At 37.4% G+C, this 14,246-nt stretch overlaps 1 protein-coding gene and 1 long non-coding RNA gene across 2 annotated transcripts in view; both read right to left on the bottom strand.

Annotated features, from left to right (window-relative positions):
* The window catches only part of LOC144369935 (uncharacterized), a 112,825-nt gene extending 108,648 nt beyond the window's left edge, over positions 1–4,177 (bottom strand). Inside the window, exon 1 of the long non-coding RNA XR_013429785.1 lies at positions 4,111–4,177. This is a non-coding gene — a long non-coding RNA (uncharacterized LOC144369935). The remainder of the gene's footprint in view (positions 1–4,110) is intronic.
* A 5,052-nt stretch (positions 4,178–9,229) lies between these two features.
* The window catches only part of LOC144369714 (methylglutaconyl-CoA hydratase, mitochondrial-like), a 54,066-nt gene continuing 49,049 nt past the window's right edge, over positions 9,230–14,246 (bottom strand). Inside the window, exons 4-5 of the mRNA XM_078029834.1 lie at positions 11,218–11,310; positions 9,230–9,405 (exon numbers count right to left, since the gene is read on the bottom strand). Coding sequence (XP_077885960.1) covers positions 9,230–9,405; positions 11,218–11,310 — 269 coding nt within the window. The remainder of the gene's footprint in view (positions 9,406–11,217; positions 11,311–14,246) is intronic.

Below are 14,246 nucleotides of genomic sequence, written 5' to 3' on the forward strand. Positions count from 1 at the left end.
AATACATAATTCACTCAACAAAATTTTAATTTCAATAGAAAACAAATACCTCCAATGATAAAAGTATATTTTATTCTGTATAAGTGAATTTAAAAACCATTATAATGCTTGAACTTTAGTCATCTTATATACTTCGTACCCCATCACATTAAAAACAAAAGAGAAAAGGAAGTACTTATTTTGTTTACTTTCACAATACATTACATAAAAATCCAGTGTAGGGAATGTTTTAGTTGGTCTACTCCTTCATATAAGACACTGTATCCAGTGACCAACCATGGCTTTAAACACTAGGGCCCTGGGAATCGGTGCTTACCCAAACCTGCACAAACCACATGTTCAACACCCACTAGAAAGAGAACAAAATGCCACCTGGCTGGGTCCACAGGCCCAGTGGAAGAACCACCACCCACAGTGGAGTATAAACAGGCATCAAACTGTATCATGTGAGCCAGCAGGGGACAGTTTTACTAAGTTTCATTTTAGATTTTAAGGCTATACTTCTAGAGCCAATTAAAGTTCTTGTGAAGTTCATAAAGAACTCAAATCAACTCTGGTTAGCATGAGGAAAGAGATTTTCAGAAGATTCTCAGGCAGAATCACAGGGAAGCTCTAAAAGGTAACAGCTAACACAAGTAGCCTGTCAGTGCCCAAGGGAAGGGCCAGAGTGTCCCCACAGAGACATCCCCCCACAGCTCCTGTCACCTCTACCTCCTACTAGAGGAAAGCTCTTTAGAAAGTATCAGATAGAGACAAGCAGGTCCCATCCAAGGGCAGAAGAGGCAGAAGGGGCTCTGGCCCACACGCCAGTAAGAACAATCCGTGGCTTCTTCTTGTAGAAACTGGGGTGTTTTCAGGAAGGGAGACAAAAGCTGGGCTGCCAAACCCCAAAAAATGTCTACTGCAGATCCTCAACAGTCCAGCAATACTGAAATATTTCTCAGTGTAAGTATTAGATAACTTTAAACCACATTCATACTTTCTTGGCTCCTGTCAGACTCAAATACATAATCCTTGTAGGGCAATAAAAGAATAAACAACTTCTGCTTGGCCTTCAGAACATTCATTCAATTTGTACTGCAATCAACATGAAAAAGAATCAATATTTGACAGGCTGGTACAGCCTGCTTGGTGCCATATGCAGTACCTATCAGATCAAACACTGTAGTTATTCAACCACCAAAATACACTTGTGCACAATCCAAGTAAACTCACAAACTGGTATTCATCACTTTGATGGAGGCTTTAAAAAAACAACACTAATATATAAATTGGAATCCCTGTGAACCAGTGAGCAGCCACACAAACTGTACAACAGGGACTCAGAGACGTGAAGAGAGGACTCCCGATGACGGCAAGGCCAAAAATCAAAAAGGAAAATGATATGAGGGTTCATCATACCCTTCACCAAAGAGAAAGCCCTTCCTAGCACTGCCTGTAAAGCAGCTCTCTCCTAAAGGCAGCAGGACGTAAAGACTCTACCACAACTGACTAGTACCAAAGTGTTGGTTAAGTAAGTGGATACTAATAAGCACTGTTTTTAAGAATTGTTGAAAAACTAATACGCTACATTTCACATATATTCATAGCAATTTAGAATTTCTGAAATATCAACTGGGCGTGGTAGTGTGTGCCTGTAATCCCAGAAACTCCAGAGGCTGAGACAGGAAGATCACAATCTTGAGACCAGGCTCAGCAACTTAGCAAATCATTATCAATATGTCATATTTCATTAACAATTAAGGAATTAAGGAAGCATATATCAAACTGAAAACCACAAGATTTCATGTTGAAGCACTAAAAGTTTTCCATTAGTTACAAGTAAAACAGGAAGGAGAAATTTCTAAAATGTATCATTATTATTAAAAACATCAAATTGCAGAAGGGAATTATAATATAATTGTATTTCAGGAGAAAATTCATGTTTATATGTCTTAATATACTAGTGGACAAATTTAAAAAAAATTTAAATGACAAGTTTCAAAACATTAATAATTACTACTTATTGTGTTTAATATTTCCTTACAATATGAATCAAAATAAAGTTACATAAGGCAACACAGTCAACTGGTTTTAAGAAATCCCTCAATTACTGATTAATTAAATTTTTAAATTTTCCCAAATAATCTTCCATTTCTGATATATACTTCTATTATTTATATATTTTCATTTTAAAAGAAAATAGCCACCTTACTTGTGCATTCAAATTCTCTAGGAGTGATTTTTACAGTAGCACCATTGCTTCCTTACTAAAGTTATCATAGCTGGCAAAAGAACTTCGGCTCTAAGAGTGGGTTGCTCAATATTACCCCACTGGAGGGGACACGGTAGATGGAGTAGGTGCATTCCAAATGGAAAGGTGTCAGGAAAGAGAGGAAAAGACATAAGTCAAAGGAAGGAAGTGCAGGAAAAGAAAAGAAGCAAAAACTGGTACAGAGTGGCCACAGAAGGTTTCCATGTTTAGTAACCACAAGGTCCGAGCCCAATTTGCAAAGTTCCAACTTCACATGAAAATATAAACAAAAGGGAAGGTAGGATACTTGAATATAAAAATACATTCTAATTTCACAGCATAATCATATACGTAGCAAAAAGCCCATCTTATAAAATCCAATTTACAGACATGAAACCGGAATACTGATCCATTTCCATCTCTCTATATCTCTCTGTAATTTTGACAGATGGTACTCACTTCTGAGTGACAACTGTAAAAGCTGAAAAGTCTGTTTCAAAGGAAAGGTGGTGCTTTACTCATATCAAATTCCTGTTAAGATTATCACTCTTAAATTTAATTTCACCTTTGTGACACTGAAAGTAGTACCTGGTCTTAATAATAATAATAATAATAATAATAATAATAATAACAACAACAACAATGTTACCAATTAATAGTGGTAAGTCTAATTGGTCAGTTGGGAAAGAAAATGCAACTAAAAAGTAAAGTGTCTTTATTCAGTTAAGAAACCACAGCACTTCCTCTTCTAGCGAAGATGGGGTGGCAAAGGCTGGATTCACCTTCCTGCCTGAAAAACCAGACAACAGGTTTCAGGACTCTGAGGCAACAAAGGGCAGCCGAAAGGCCCCTGAAAGGCAGAAAACAAGGTGAGCCCTGTGAGTGTCTGCCCCTCGAGATGTGGAGAGCTTCCAGGACAGGACCCAGAGAAGAAAAAACTAAGCTAAGCCAGTGGACCTTTTCACTTCAAAAGAAGCTGAGGGTCAGAAGAGATCCATGTGACAAGAGTGTGCAGGGCAGGGATGAATAAAACTCTAGAAATCCTGAGGTTTCAGCAGAGCATTGAACCATTGAGTGTGTCAGCAAGCTGCTGAGGCCAGGGGAACCAACAGAGGCAGCAGAGATTCAGGAAGCTCAATGAACACCAGGCAAAAGAAACACGGCAACACCACACCAAAGCCCACTGTGATTCAGATTGCTCAAAACCAGTGAGAACTAAAACCTTAAAAGCAGTTACATACATAGAACAAGGAAGAGGATGACAGAAGATTTCTTGACAGGAAATACTATGCAACAAAGAAGACAACAGAACATCTTTTAAAAAAAGGAAAAACAAATGACAACCTAGAATTCCATATCTATCAAAAAGATTTTCAAATACAGATGTAAAACAAAAACTTTTTCAGACATTCAAAAGCTGAGTCTAAGCCAGGCACAGTAGTGCACACCTGTAATCCCAGCTACTCAGGAGGCTGAGGCAGGAGGATTGCAAGTTCAAAGCCAGCTTGGGCAAAGAGTATTGAGTCTTTCTCTCAAAATAAAAATGTAAAAAGGCTAGGATACAGCTCAGTGGTGAAGCACCCAGATTCAATCCCCAGTATCAAAAAAAAAAAAAAGAAAGAAAGAAAGAACACTAAGTTTATCACCAGAAAACATACACTTCAGAAAAGAAGTTAACAGAGGGAAATATGGTCTACACAGAGAAATAAAAAGATCTGGCAATAATTATGTAGGTAAAAATATAAGACTTTTCCTAATTACTTAAATCTCTCAAGAATAATTAACTATGCAAACAAAGGTATAACGGTGCAGTATACATGTAAGTCAAATGCAAAAAACAGTAACATAAAGGTCAGAGAAAAAAATGAAATACTTACTATCATATGAAATGGTTTATCACTTGATGGCAGACTGTCATAATTAAAGATGTACAGTAAATACCCTAAAACAATAAAAAATAGCAAAATAAGAACGAATAGTATAAAAACCAATGAAGAAAACACAGCATCATAAAAATATTTGAATAATCCAAATGACAGCAAAAAGAAAACAGGAACAAAAACAGATGGAATAGAAAAAAATAAGAAAATGAGAAATTTAAACAACAAAGTGAATAATTAAATTAAACTTAAATGACTTGAATCTCCCAAATAAAAGGAAGTGGTTGTGAGATAGGATTAAAAAAACAAGGCTCACCGGTATGCTGACTAACAAACACACACAGACTAAGAATATAGGGAGGAGAGCCCAGAAATGAACTAGAAAGGGCTGCATCCGGCCATCCTAGTCAAACGTACACTGCAGAAGCCATATGAATATCGGACACCGATTTTCAAAAGCAAAGAACATTACTAAGGGGGAAAAAAGATGATTTTAAAAATAATACAAAGGTCAATTCACCAAGAGATGTGAGCAAACTAAATGTCTGTGCTCTTAACAGAACTTCAAAATACATATGGCAAATACAACAGAACTACAAAGAGAAAGGTGATGAGTTTACAGTTACAGTTGGAAATTCAAATTCTGATCTCTCAACAATTGTCAGAATAAGTGGAAAGAAAACCAGGAAAGGCATAGAAAATCTGAATAACGTTGTCAACCAACTTAATTTGTATTTACAGAACAGTCTGCCAGACAAGAACTGAACATTAAAAAATGCTGAGAAGATATAACAAAAATAGACACTGTGGTTCTAAAAAGTCAGGAAGATATCAAGTCTCCACAAACTGATCCAAAGACTGAATGTAACCTCAATCAAAATTCCAGCAGGATTTTGTAGAAATTGACATGCTGGTTCCAAAATTCATACAGAAACACGTAGGATCCAGATTAGATAAAACAACTTTGACAAATAAGTAGAAAAAATAATACTACCTGATTTCAAGATTATAATGCTACAGTACTCAACACAGTATAGTATTGGTATTAAAACAGACAAATAATTGGACAGAACTGTCCAGCTATAAACCACACCTATAAAAACACTTCATTTTTTCTTAAACAAATGTACAACAAATGATGCTGGAACAAGCACTGTCTTTATGCACAAAAAATATAAATCCATACCTCACACCATATACAAAAACTGACAAATCCAATCCAGAATAATACTGAATGAATAAAAAACAAAAGCATTTCTTCTAAAATCAAGAACAAGGCAAGGATGTCCACTCTCACCACTCCAATTCAATTTAGTTCCTTGAAACCCTAACTAGGACAATCAGGCAAAAAGGAAATTAATGGAATTATAAATAGGAAAAGAAGTTAAATTAAATCAACAGCTTTCCTATACTCAAATAATGAGCCAACTGAGTCAGAAAAAGAGCCTAATTTTTTAAAGACTAATAATTTAAATAATTTAAAACATTTTGCCACTTTTCCACCTGGAAAAATATGTTAAGGGCTCTCAGCCTTTCCTTAAGTAATGTTTCAGATGTATGTCATATTCTACTACTAAAATTCATACAGAGTCAGAAAACAATATATGTAAATTTTATAAAATTTTATCTAAAAACAGAGACAAAGATCAACTTTAAAACTAAAACATTTTACCTAAGATTGTGAAGAACCCTGCCTTACCTGAGATAAGGCTCTGCCTCCCACCTTACAGCATGTCAAAGTAGGCCACATTTCAGTTAATTTAAAGTTATATTCAAAAATTAACTTTATTGGAAAAATTACTGTGATCTCAAATAAAAAATATAATGTATAACTCAGCCAAGGCTCAAAATTATATACAAGCTAAATATGTTTTTACTATAGTTAATTTCACTTTGTATTTTCATTATAACTAAAAAAAATGTTACCACTACACTTAGAGCAACCAAGAGACCTTTACTGTGGCAGTGTCTGATTAACACAAAAGAGAGAGAGAAAGAAAGAGAGAGAGAGAGAGAGAGAGAGAGAGAGAGAGAGAGAGAGAGAGAGAAGGAAAAAGAGAAAGGAAAGAAAAAGTGAGAGGGAGAATGAGAAACAGGGAAAGTGAGAGAAAAAGGAGAGAGCAAGAGAGGAGGACCTGGCAAAAGAGAGTTTTTATAGCCAAAATCTAATGGGGTCTCTGGGTCTGCAAGCTGCCTTGTTGGCGTAGAGTGATTGGATCATACAGTAGATGCTAAGGTGTCATCTTCTCCTTCAGGCAGATCTTCAGCATTACATAAGTTAATAAATAAAATAAGGATATTGTGTTATGTAAAAATTAACTGTAAAAGTTATAAACATAAAAGTTAAAGCCCAGCATTGTTACTTTAAAATGGGTAAAACTAACCTGCTGGATGTTTAAGGCGGCAGTGGGGGGGCGGGGCACAGTACCAGGAATAGAACTCAGGGGCACTTGACCACTGGGCCACATACCCAGCCCTTTTTTGTATTTTATTTAGAGACAGAGACTCACTGAGTTGCTTAGTGCCTCCCATTGCAGAGGCTGGCTCTGAACTCACAATCCTCCTGCCTCAGCCTCCCGAGTCACTGGGATAACAGACATGTGCCATTGTGCCCAGCTAGAACTAGCTATTATAAATAAATGGGAAAATATTAAAGCACTATAATTTTTATGATAAAATTTATTTAATAAAAATTAGAAAAATAATCCCATTCATGAGAAAACATACGAACAAATTCATTCAAATCTACCAAAAAAAAGTATTCTAATTAATGGATCCACTTGAAAAGAATGCTGAAGAACTTAAGTACACTGGGAGAAATTCTGATATCTACAACTCACAAGGCATAGCACATTGCCACTCACAATGCCATTCATGAGGCATTCACAACAGAAAGAAGGAAGCCAATAAAGCTCACCCTCATTTCTGAAGTACAATCCATTTTTTACATTATAGAAGTGTTTTAACTTTTGGTTGTTTTAATACAAAACACTTCATCTTCAAGGCATGGTAAGTATTCAAATTATCAAGTTCAGTTTCCTCCCATCCTCAATCTCTTCCACCTACTAACCCCTGTCTAAACATATTACTTTAATATCATTGAAAAGTGACAGTATCAGTTTCCAAAGAGTGCTATAACAAAAAAATACCACATATTAACAACAGAAATTTATTCTCTCAGTTTTGGAGGGCAGAAATCAAAAATCAAGGTCTCTGTGAGGCTGGATCCTTCTGGAGACTCTGAAGGAGAAACTGTACCATGGTGCCCTCCCCCACACTTTGGTGACTGCAGACTATCCTTGGCATTGCCTGGCTTATGTGTGCATTATTCCCCTGTCTTCACATGATCTTCTCTTCTGTCTGTTTTTTTTTCTTTCTTGTAAGGATACTTTCTCATTGAACTTTGGAGTCCCTCAGATATTATAGGATATGCTCATTTTGAGACCCTTTAATTACATCTTTAATGATCCTCGTTCCAAATAAGGTCACATTTATAGGCTCCTAGATTGCCATAGCTTGTGGGGAGGAACAAGGATGCACCATGCAAGACACTATCTTTCTAGGATTAGTTATATCCTAATTACCCCTAAATGTTTATTTCTTAAAAGAAATTCCAAAATGTGCAATGTCACACTTTTTCTCCATTTCATTTTATTTCACAATTAGTTATCTGGTAATTTTTTTCAAATAGATTAATTCTCTTACAAACCCTTTTCTAGTGTTTTCATTTGTTACTATGGACAAGGTAGGCATGGTAGAACAGATAGATATTAAATGCTTCTTTGGGCTTAAAAAATAGCATTTTTGTGGATGACCAAAATAGAATACTCTTGTGCATGAACTGAGTAGTCTTCCCAATTTCACTATAACTTAAGTTTAAATTTCTACCTACCTTATGTTTTAATTCTTTACCCTAGCCAGGACACATACTCTTTAACATACAATTTAAACCTATTCATCTGCAGACATCTGTCATGTTCAAAACTGTATTTAATTTTTACACGGTACAGTTATTTCATCCATAACACTGATAAGCTGTCATTTACATGTGAAAGTTACCAAGGAAGGTTACTATACCATACACATCCTTAAGTGAAGACAACTGTTTCAAAGAAGGACATCATGAAATGGGAATATCTCCAAATTCTCTAAATCACAATAGCAAAAAATTCAGATTTATAAATGATGCAAAATTTCACTGTCAATGTTGAAATGGTGATTTCTTATATGACACTCACAAAAGCAGCAGCTCATCTATGTTCTTCATGGGAACAGAAGAAACAAAACCTCTTCAGCTCCAAATTCAGGCTACCCACTAACCCCAACCTTTGTCCTGCTGTACAAAAACCAAAAATATGGCCCAAAGCTTGGGAAGATGCTCATTTGGATCTGAAATGTTCCCTAAAGGCCCATGTATTCAAGGCCTGGCCCCAGCTTTGTTTTCTTGCCTGGTGGGGCCTGGTAGGAGGAAGCGGGGTCACTGTGGGCATGCCATTAAAGGTAGTTTTGGAACTTAGGCCCCTTTTTCCCTCTTTGCCTTCCAACTGCCATGTAATTTCTCACCACAGGTCCAAAAGCAATGGAACCAACCATGGACTGAAACTTCCAAAACCATGAGCCAAGGTAAACCTGTCCTCCTCCTACATGGTCTACCTCAGGTATTTTGTCCCAGTGATACAAAGATGACCAACAGAGAAGCCATCTCTCCTCTTCTACTCAGGGTCTGACTGTGTGCAGGAAGCTCTCAGTTAGGGCACACACATTTAAATGCATGAATAAAAATTTCAAAACTGGAGCTGGGGTTATGGCTCAGTGGTAAAGCACTTGCCTAGCATGTGTGAGGCACTGGGTTCAATTCTCAGCACCACATATAAATAAATGAACTAAATAAAGGCCCATCGACATCCAAAAAATACTAAAAAAAAAAAAGTTTCAAAACTGCCAGGTAGTCCTTTAACAAAAGAGATCCAAGCAGTGATATCAATGTGGACTGTACAATAATTGAAAACTTAAAATAACATAGAAAAGCAAAGAAAACAGCACAAAAAGAAAGTAATAGCCAGTATATGACCACCATCTGCAGCTAAAAAGGAGCATATTTTGAATAGGGATTTCACTAGAATAGCCAACAATACAGTACTCTCCTCTGCCTTTTCCATGAACAGAATTTTGCCTTAGACACTGTAACTGGGAACACAGTAAGAATACTGAGAGACAGGAGTGAACAACTCATACCTCCACCAGGAATAATTGCCAACTTTGTTTCAACCAGGCCCATTTTTGCAGAGGAAGCTAAAAAGAAAAAAATAATTAAGAAACATACACATCATAGCATTAAAAAACCACAACTTGAAAGAGTTAGTAAACTAAGATACATTAAAACACTGTTTACTAATTTAACTGGTGTCACTTTTTTTTAATCACTTCAAAAGATACTTAGAGAAACAAGAAAATACTCTAAATTACTTATATATAAGGAGAGTAACACAACATTTTCTGTTAAAAACTGCTTGGCAGTGAATTCATTTTTGATGGTAAAAAACAAGAACTATATTATTAGAGCTAATACTACCAAGTCACATTTGAAGGCTTGGATCTCAGTAATTATTCAGGATCAGGAGAGAGACTGTGTCTGACAAGCACAAATTCTTTAGCTGCCTGAATTGTCCCCTCGATCAAACAGCTTAATATATCAGATATGGCAACTTCTCAAGACCATGTCTCTAGTTACTTTCTTTTTTTTTTTTTAAGAGAGAGTGAGAAAGGAGAGAGAGAGAGAGAGAGAGAGAGAGAGAGAGAGAGAGAGAGAGAGAGAGAGAGAATTTTTAATATTTATTTTTTAGTTCTCGGCGGACACAACATCCTTGTTGGTATGTGGTGCTGAGGATCGAACCCGGGCGGCACGCATGCCAGATGAGCGCGCTACCGCCTGAGCCACATTCCCAGCCCCTCTAGTTACTTTCAACAAATAGTTTTACTGTTTGACAGTTGGGAAGCATTCCTTTTGTTATGTTTGTTTTCACAAGTACCTTACAACATCCTGATCATTTCTTAATGTGCATATTCAAATGTACTCAGACTATTTTTCACATCCTCATTACAAGAGCCTGCATTCTTTCAAAATGGATTCCAGATACCTTAGCTTGTCAATTGAAAAGCAAACTGATCTCTAGCACCATAAAACAATAACTGAGTTCATCATTAAAAGAATATATAGGGACTTAAAGTAGAAAGAAGGAAAACATATATAAGGACAAGCAACCACTAGTCTCAAGACATAATCCAAATCATTTAAATGAATTATATTCACTCTACTTTTAATATGCAGCCATATCAGGTGACAATGGGAGCCAAAGGAAGAATAATGACTGCTGTCTGCTGTCTGATCAGTCCCAGAGCCCATGGAACAGCTAGAGCTGAAACTCTCTGGAAGACACTGTCCAGAAACATCAACACAGAAGATTGGTATTCACACTTACTCCAGGGGCGTAATAGAACTGTGGCCTGTGATTCCAGTTCAGTCACCCCTTTGGCCTTGTTACTTCCCCTCTTTCTGTTCCCAGCTTCTTCCTGCACCAAAGCACTGTGCTTGCAGGGTTGCTAGGCACACTGAGTGACTAAATATATGTCAAGTGTGTACCAGGCACCTGGGCAGCACTCAGTAACTAGTCAACACTAATTGTCTTCATTATTTTCATAACCATCTCTACATACTCAGAAAACCACTTAGGAATAGAATGAGTTGCAAAGGGATTATGTTATTATTACTGCACTTAAGAGTTATTAAGTACTTGGTCTAAGCACTCCCACAGTGGCTTCCCCCATTTAGAGGGGGGGGGGAACTCATATGAAAAGGATAAGACCTACAGTTCAAACTCACATCTGTCTGACCTAACATCTCTTCCTACTGCCATAAAACAGCAAGAGACAACAGAAGATCCCTTTCTTCAGTGGGGTTCTAAATGCACCATGAGGCCCAACAGGTGACTTTTAAAATGTCTCACTCAAAAACAGCACCAGAACAAAATACTAGAATTAACTCAAAAGTAAATACAAAATCCATTTTTGAACATAACATTTTTAATAGGATCAATTCTCACCTACCTGCTACTCGTATATCACAGGCCAGAGCCAATTCAAGACCACCACCTAGCGCAAGGCCATCTATTGCTGCAATCGTTGGCACTGGAAGATTAGCTGAAACAGGATGACAAAGGTCATGCTTCTTCAATTAGTTAATTATCTCACTATGTAATTCCATTTTTTTGTGAATACATTTTTAAATGGGATATTGTATATAGACTCTATATCCATTTTACCTTTAGCAAACCATTTACATTTCCATCATTATTCTTCAAAAACTTTTATCTAATGATTGCATAGTGTTCCACCACTTGAATATACAATAATCATCTTTAAACCTTCCTACATTAATGAATTTTTCATAAATGCTTTTGGTCAAATTAATAGTTCTATGACTTTTTATAGTATAGTCTTTTACAAGTTGTTTGGTTCATAAAAATTTCAAGGTGAAATGACATGCATAACTCAAATTCATGATCATTTAAGGGCTACTTTGAGGCTAAGAATGACAACCTCATTTAAAGAAATGGTATATGCCCTACAAAGAAAGAAGAAGCCCAACCAGTTGCTGTGGCAGCTCCACCATTTAGTGACAGGTGCTCAATGGGCTCCTCCCAAACTCACACCTCTGGGAAGGAGACTTTGGAAGCTTGCCCAGAGGCATGACTGGAAAAAAGCCACCATTCACAGAACTCTAAACTACACTTCTGGAGTCTAGAGAAAGAATATTATTGTATAGAGATTTTTGTAAGTTACAATATACAGATTTGGCTAGGCATAGTGGCAGATGCCTATAATCCCAACAACTCAGGAGCTGAGGCAAGAGGATCACAATTTCAAGGCCAGCCTGGCAACTTATCGAGATAAAAAATAAAAAAGAGCTGAGGATATAGATATAGCTCATGGCACAGTGCCCCTGGCTTCTATCCCCAGTGCTAGGAGTGGGGGACATTTTACTTCTATAACTTGTCAAAAAATGACTGGTTATATTCATTGATTACTCTGTAAAACAGAAAAATTTCTATTAGTTTTATTTCTGACTATGGGAATATGAAGTTAGGCTGGCTAATCTTATTATATAAAGAGAATGCAGGTTTTTAAAAGATGCCATCCCATGTAGCACAGTGGTAGAATGCTTGACCAACATGTGCAAAGCCCTGGGTTTAACCTCTGAACCACAAAATAAGGTGGGGAGGTATTAGTCCCTAAAAGCTCTCTCTTTCATTAGTATGCTAACAGTTGAAAGTCCCCAAGAGAGGCAAATCATTTTATTTCTTTAGAAACATATGAATTTGCCCAGTGCAGTCGTGCACGCCTGTAATCCCAGCTGCTCAGGAGGCTGAGACAGGAGGATCGCAAGTTCAAAGCCAGCCTCAACAAAAGCTAGGCACTACGCAATTCAGTGAGACCCTGTCTCTAAATAAATTACAAATTAGGGCTGGGGACATGGATCAGTGCTCAAGCGCCCCTGAGTTCAAGCCTCAGTACCAAAAAACAAAAACAAAAACTAAAAAATGAATTTGTGGACTGGGGATGTAGCTGAGCAGTTAGAGCACTTGTCTAACATGTGCCAATGTTCAATGATCAATCCACAATACAAAAAAAAAATCCCCAAACTTGAAGTATGCTGAATCTCACCCATTCGCACATCAAGAAATTTTCCAGTCTTACTCTGAGACTAAAGTCTGAAAAGGCAGAGAAAGAGCACACATGTGCAGCTGCCACCCAAGACAGAACACTCTAGCAAGAGCAGAGATGCATAGGGCTTTTGCACAGGGAAGACACCTAATGTTCTTTTCTAGCACACTTAGCAGGGGAAAGAAAGATTTATCAGTGTCGACAATCAGGAAATGAGTTTAATGTACAAACAATATCTAGTGAATTTTAACTTTAAAAGAAAAAAATCAATAAAGTGGTTAAATGGCAACTTAATCTCAATGGTTCCCCAAAGTCATCTTAAGCTCCTACAAATGAAATAGAATGACTGTCACTTGCTCATGACACTTCCTCCTTCCTAAGAACCTGGTTACAGAGCTTATCTATTTGTAGTTCCCTCAATCTTCAACCTCTCCAATCTCATGTCCCTCCCATCAAAACCTTTCCTGAGGCCCTACCTTGGGCTCATCTCCCTTTACAAACTAGTTTCTGTGCAGAGTAGAATAAGTCCATGTCACCCATACCCATACACCTCCAAGCCCCCAAGATGTTTGCTCCAGGTCCCACAACCAGTGTACAATCTTCAGTCCCCATTAAACATATAGCCTTTAAGATCAGAGTAATCCTGATTACTGTCTCCTTGAATTACCTTCTCCATTTGCCTGCTGGGTCCCACATCCTTCCTGGTTAATTCTCAGTCTTGTACCTTCTCAGTATAAGCTTTACTCATGAGTTCTCATTCCCACCCAGCTTTTATTATCTGTAATACCAAGAAGTCCACACTCCTCTACCTCAAACTCAAATTTCTTTCTATACTATGTCTGTATAGCCACCTGCCTACTGGACATCTCCACTTAAACACTTTTTCATGTCCACAACAACTCTTCAATACTTCTACATTCTAACTCATAGTTAGGAGCAGATCCACTCACCAAGTCATCCAAGAAGCCATCCTGGATTCCTTTTCAATGCCCATATGCCCAGCTGTCTTGAGTCTTCTAACAGCTTGCTAATCTTCAAGGTCCCCTCCCTGTTCTGTTAGAGTTTTGGGTATCATCATTCCTCACCAGTAGGAAGCCTCAAAATGAATTTCTTTACCTAACCCTCTGATGCATATTCCACATTTCTACTGGGCTTTTCCCCTGTCTAAAATTGTACAATTATTGATTCCATCTCTGAGATAAAATGAAGTAAACTGTAAGCATAGCACAAGAGGCACCTATTGTCTACCTATTCATCTTTTCTCCAGCCTCAGACAGATACTCTGTGTTCCAACCCCAAGCTAACAGAAGCACCTCTAGAAGTTACACCCATTCAAGAATCCACACCTATGCAAGAGTTGCACCTCCATCTAGAATACCTAGCTAGTCCTTATGTTCTTACATGTCTTTCAA

Source organism: Ictidomys tridecemlineatus, chromosome 13, assembly GCF_052094955.1.
Source record: "Ictidomys tridecemlineatus isolate mIctTri1 chromosome 13, mIctTri1.hap1, whole genome shotgun sequence".
In the NCBI taxonomy this organism is placed as follows: domain Eukaryota; kingdom Metazoa; phylum Chordata; class Mammalia; order Rodentia; family Sciuridae; genus Ictidomys; species Ictidomys tridecemlineatus.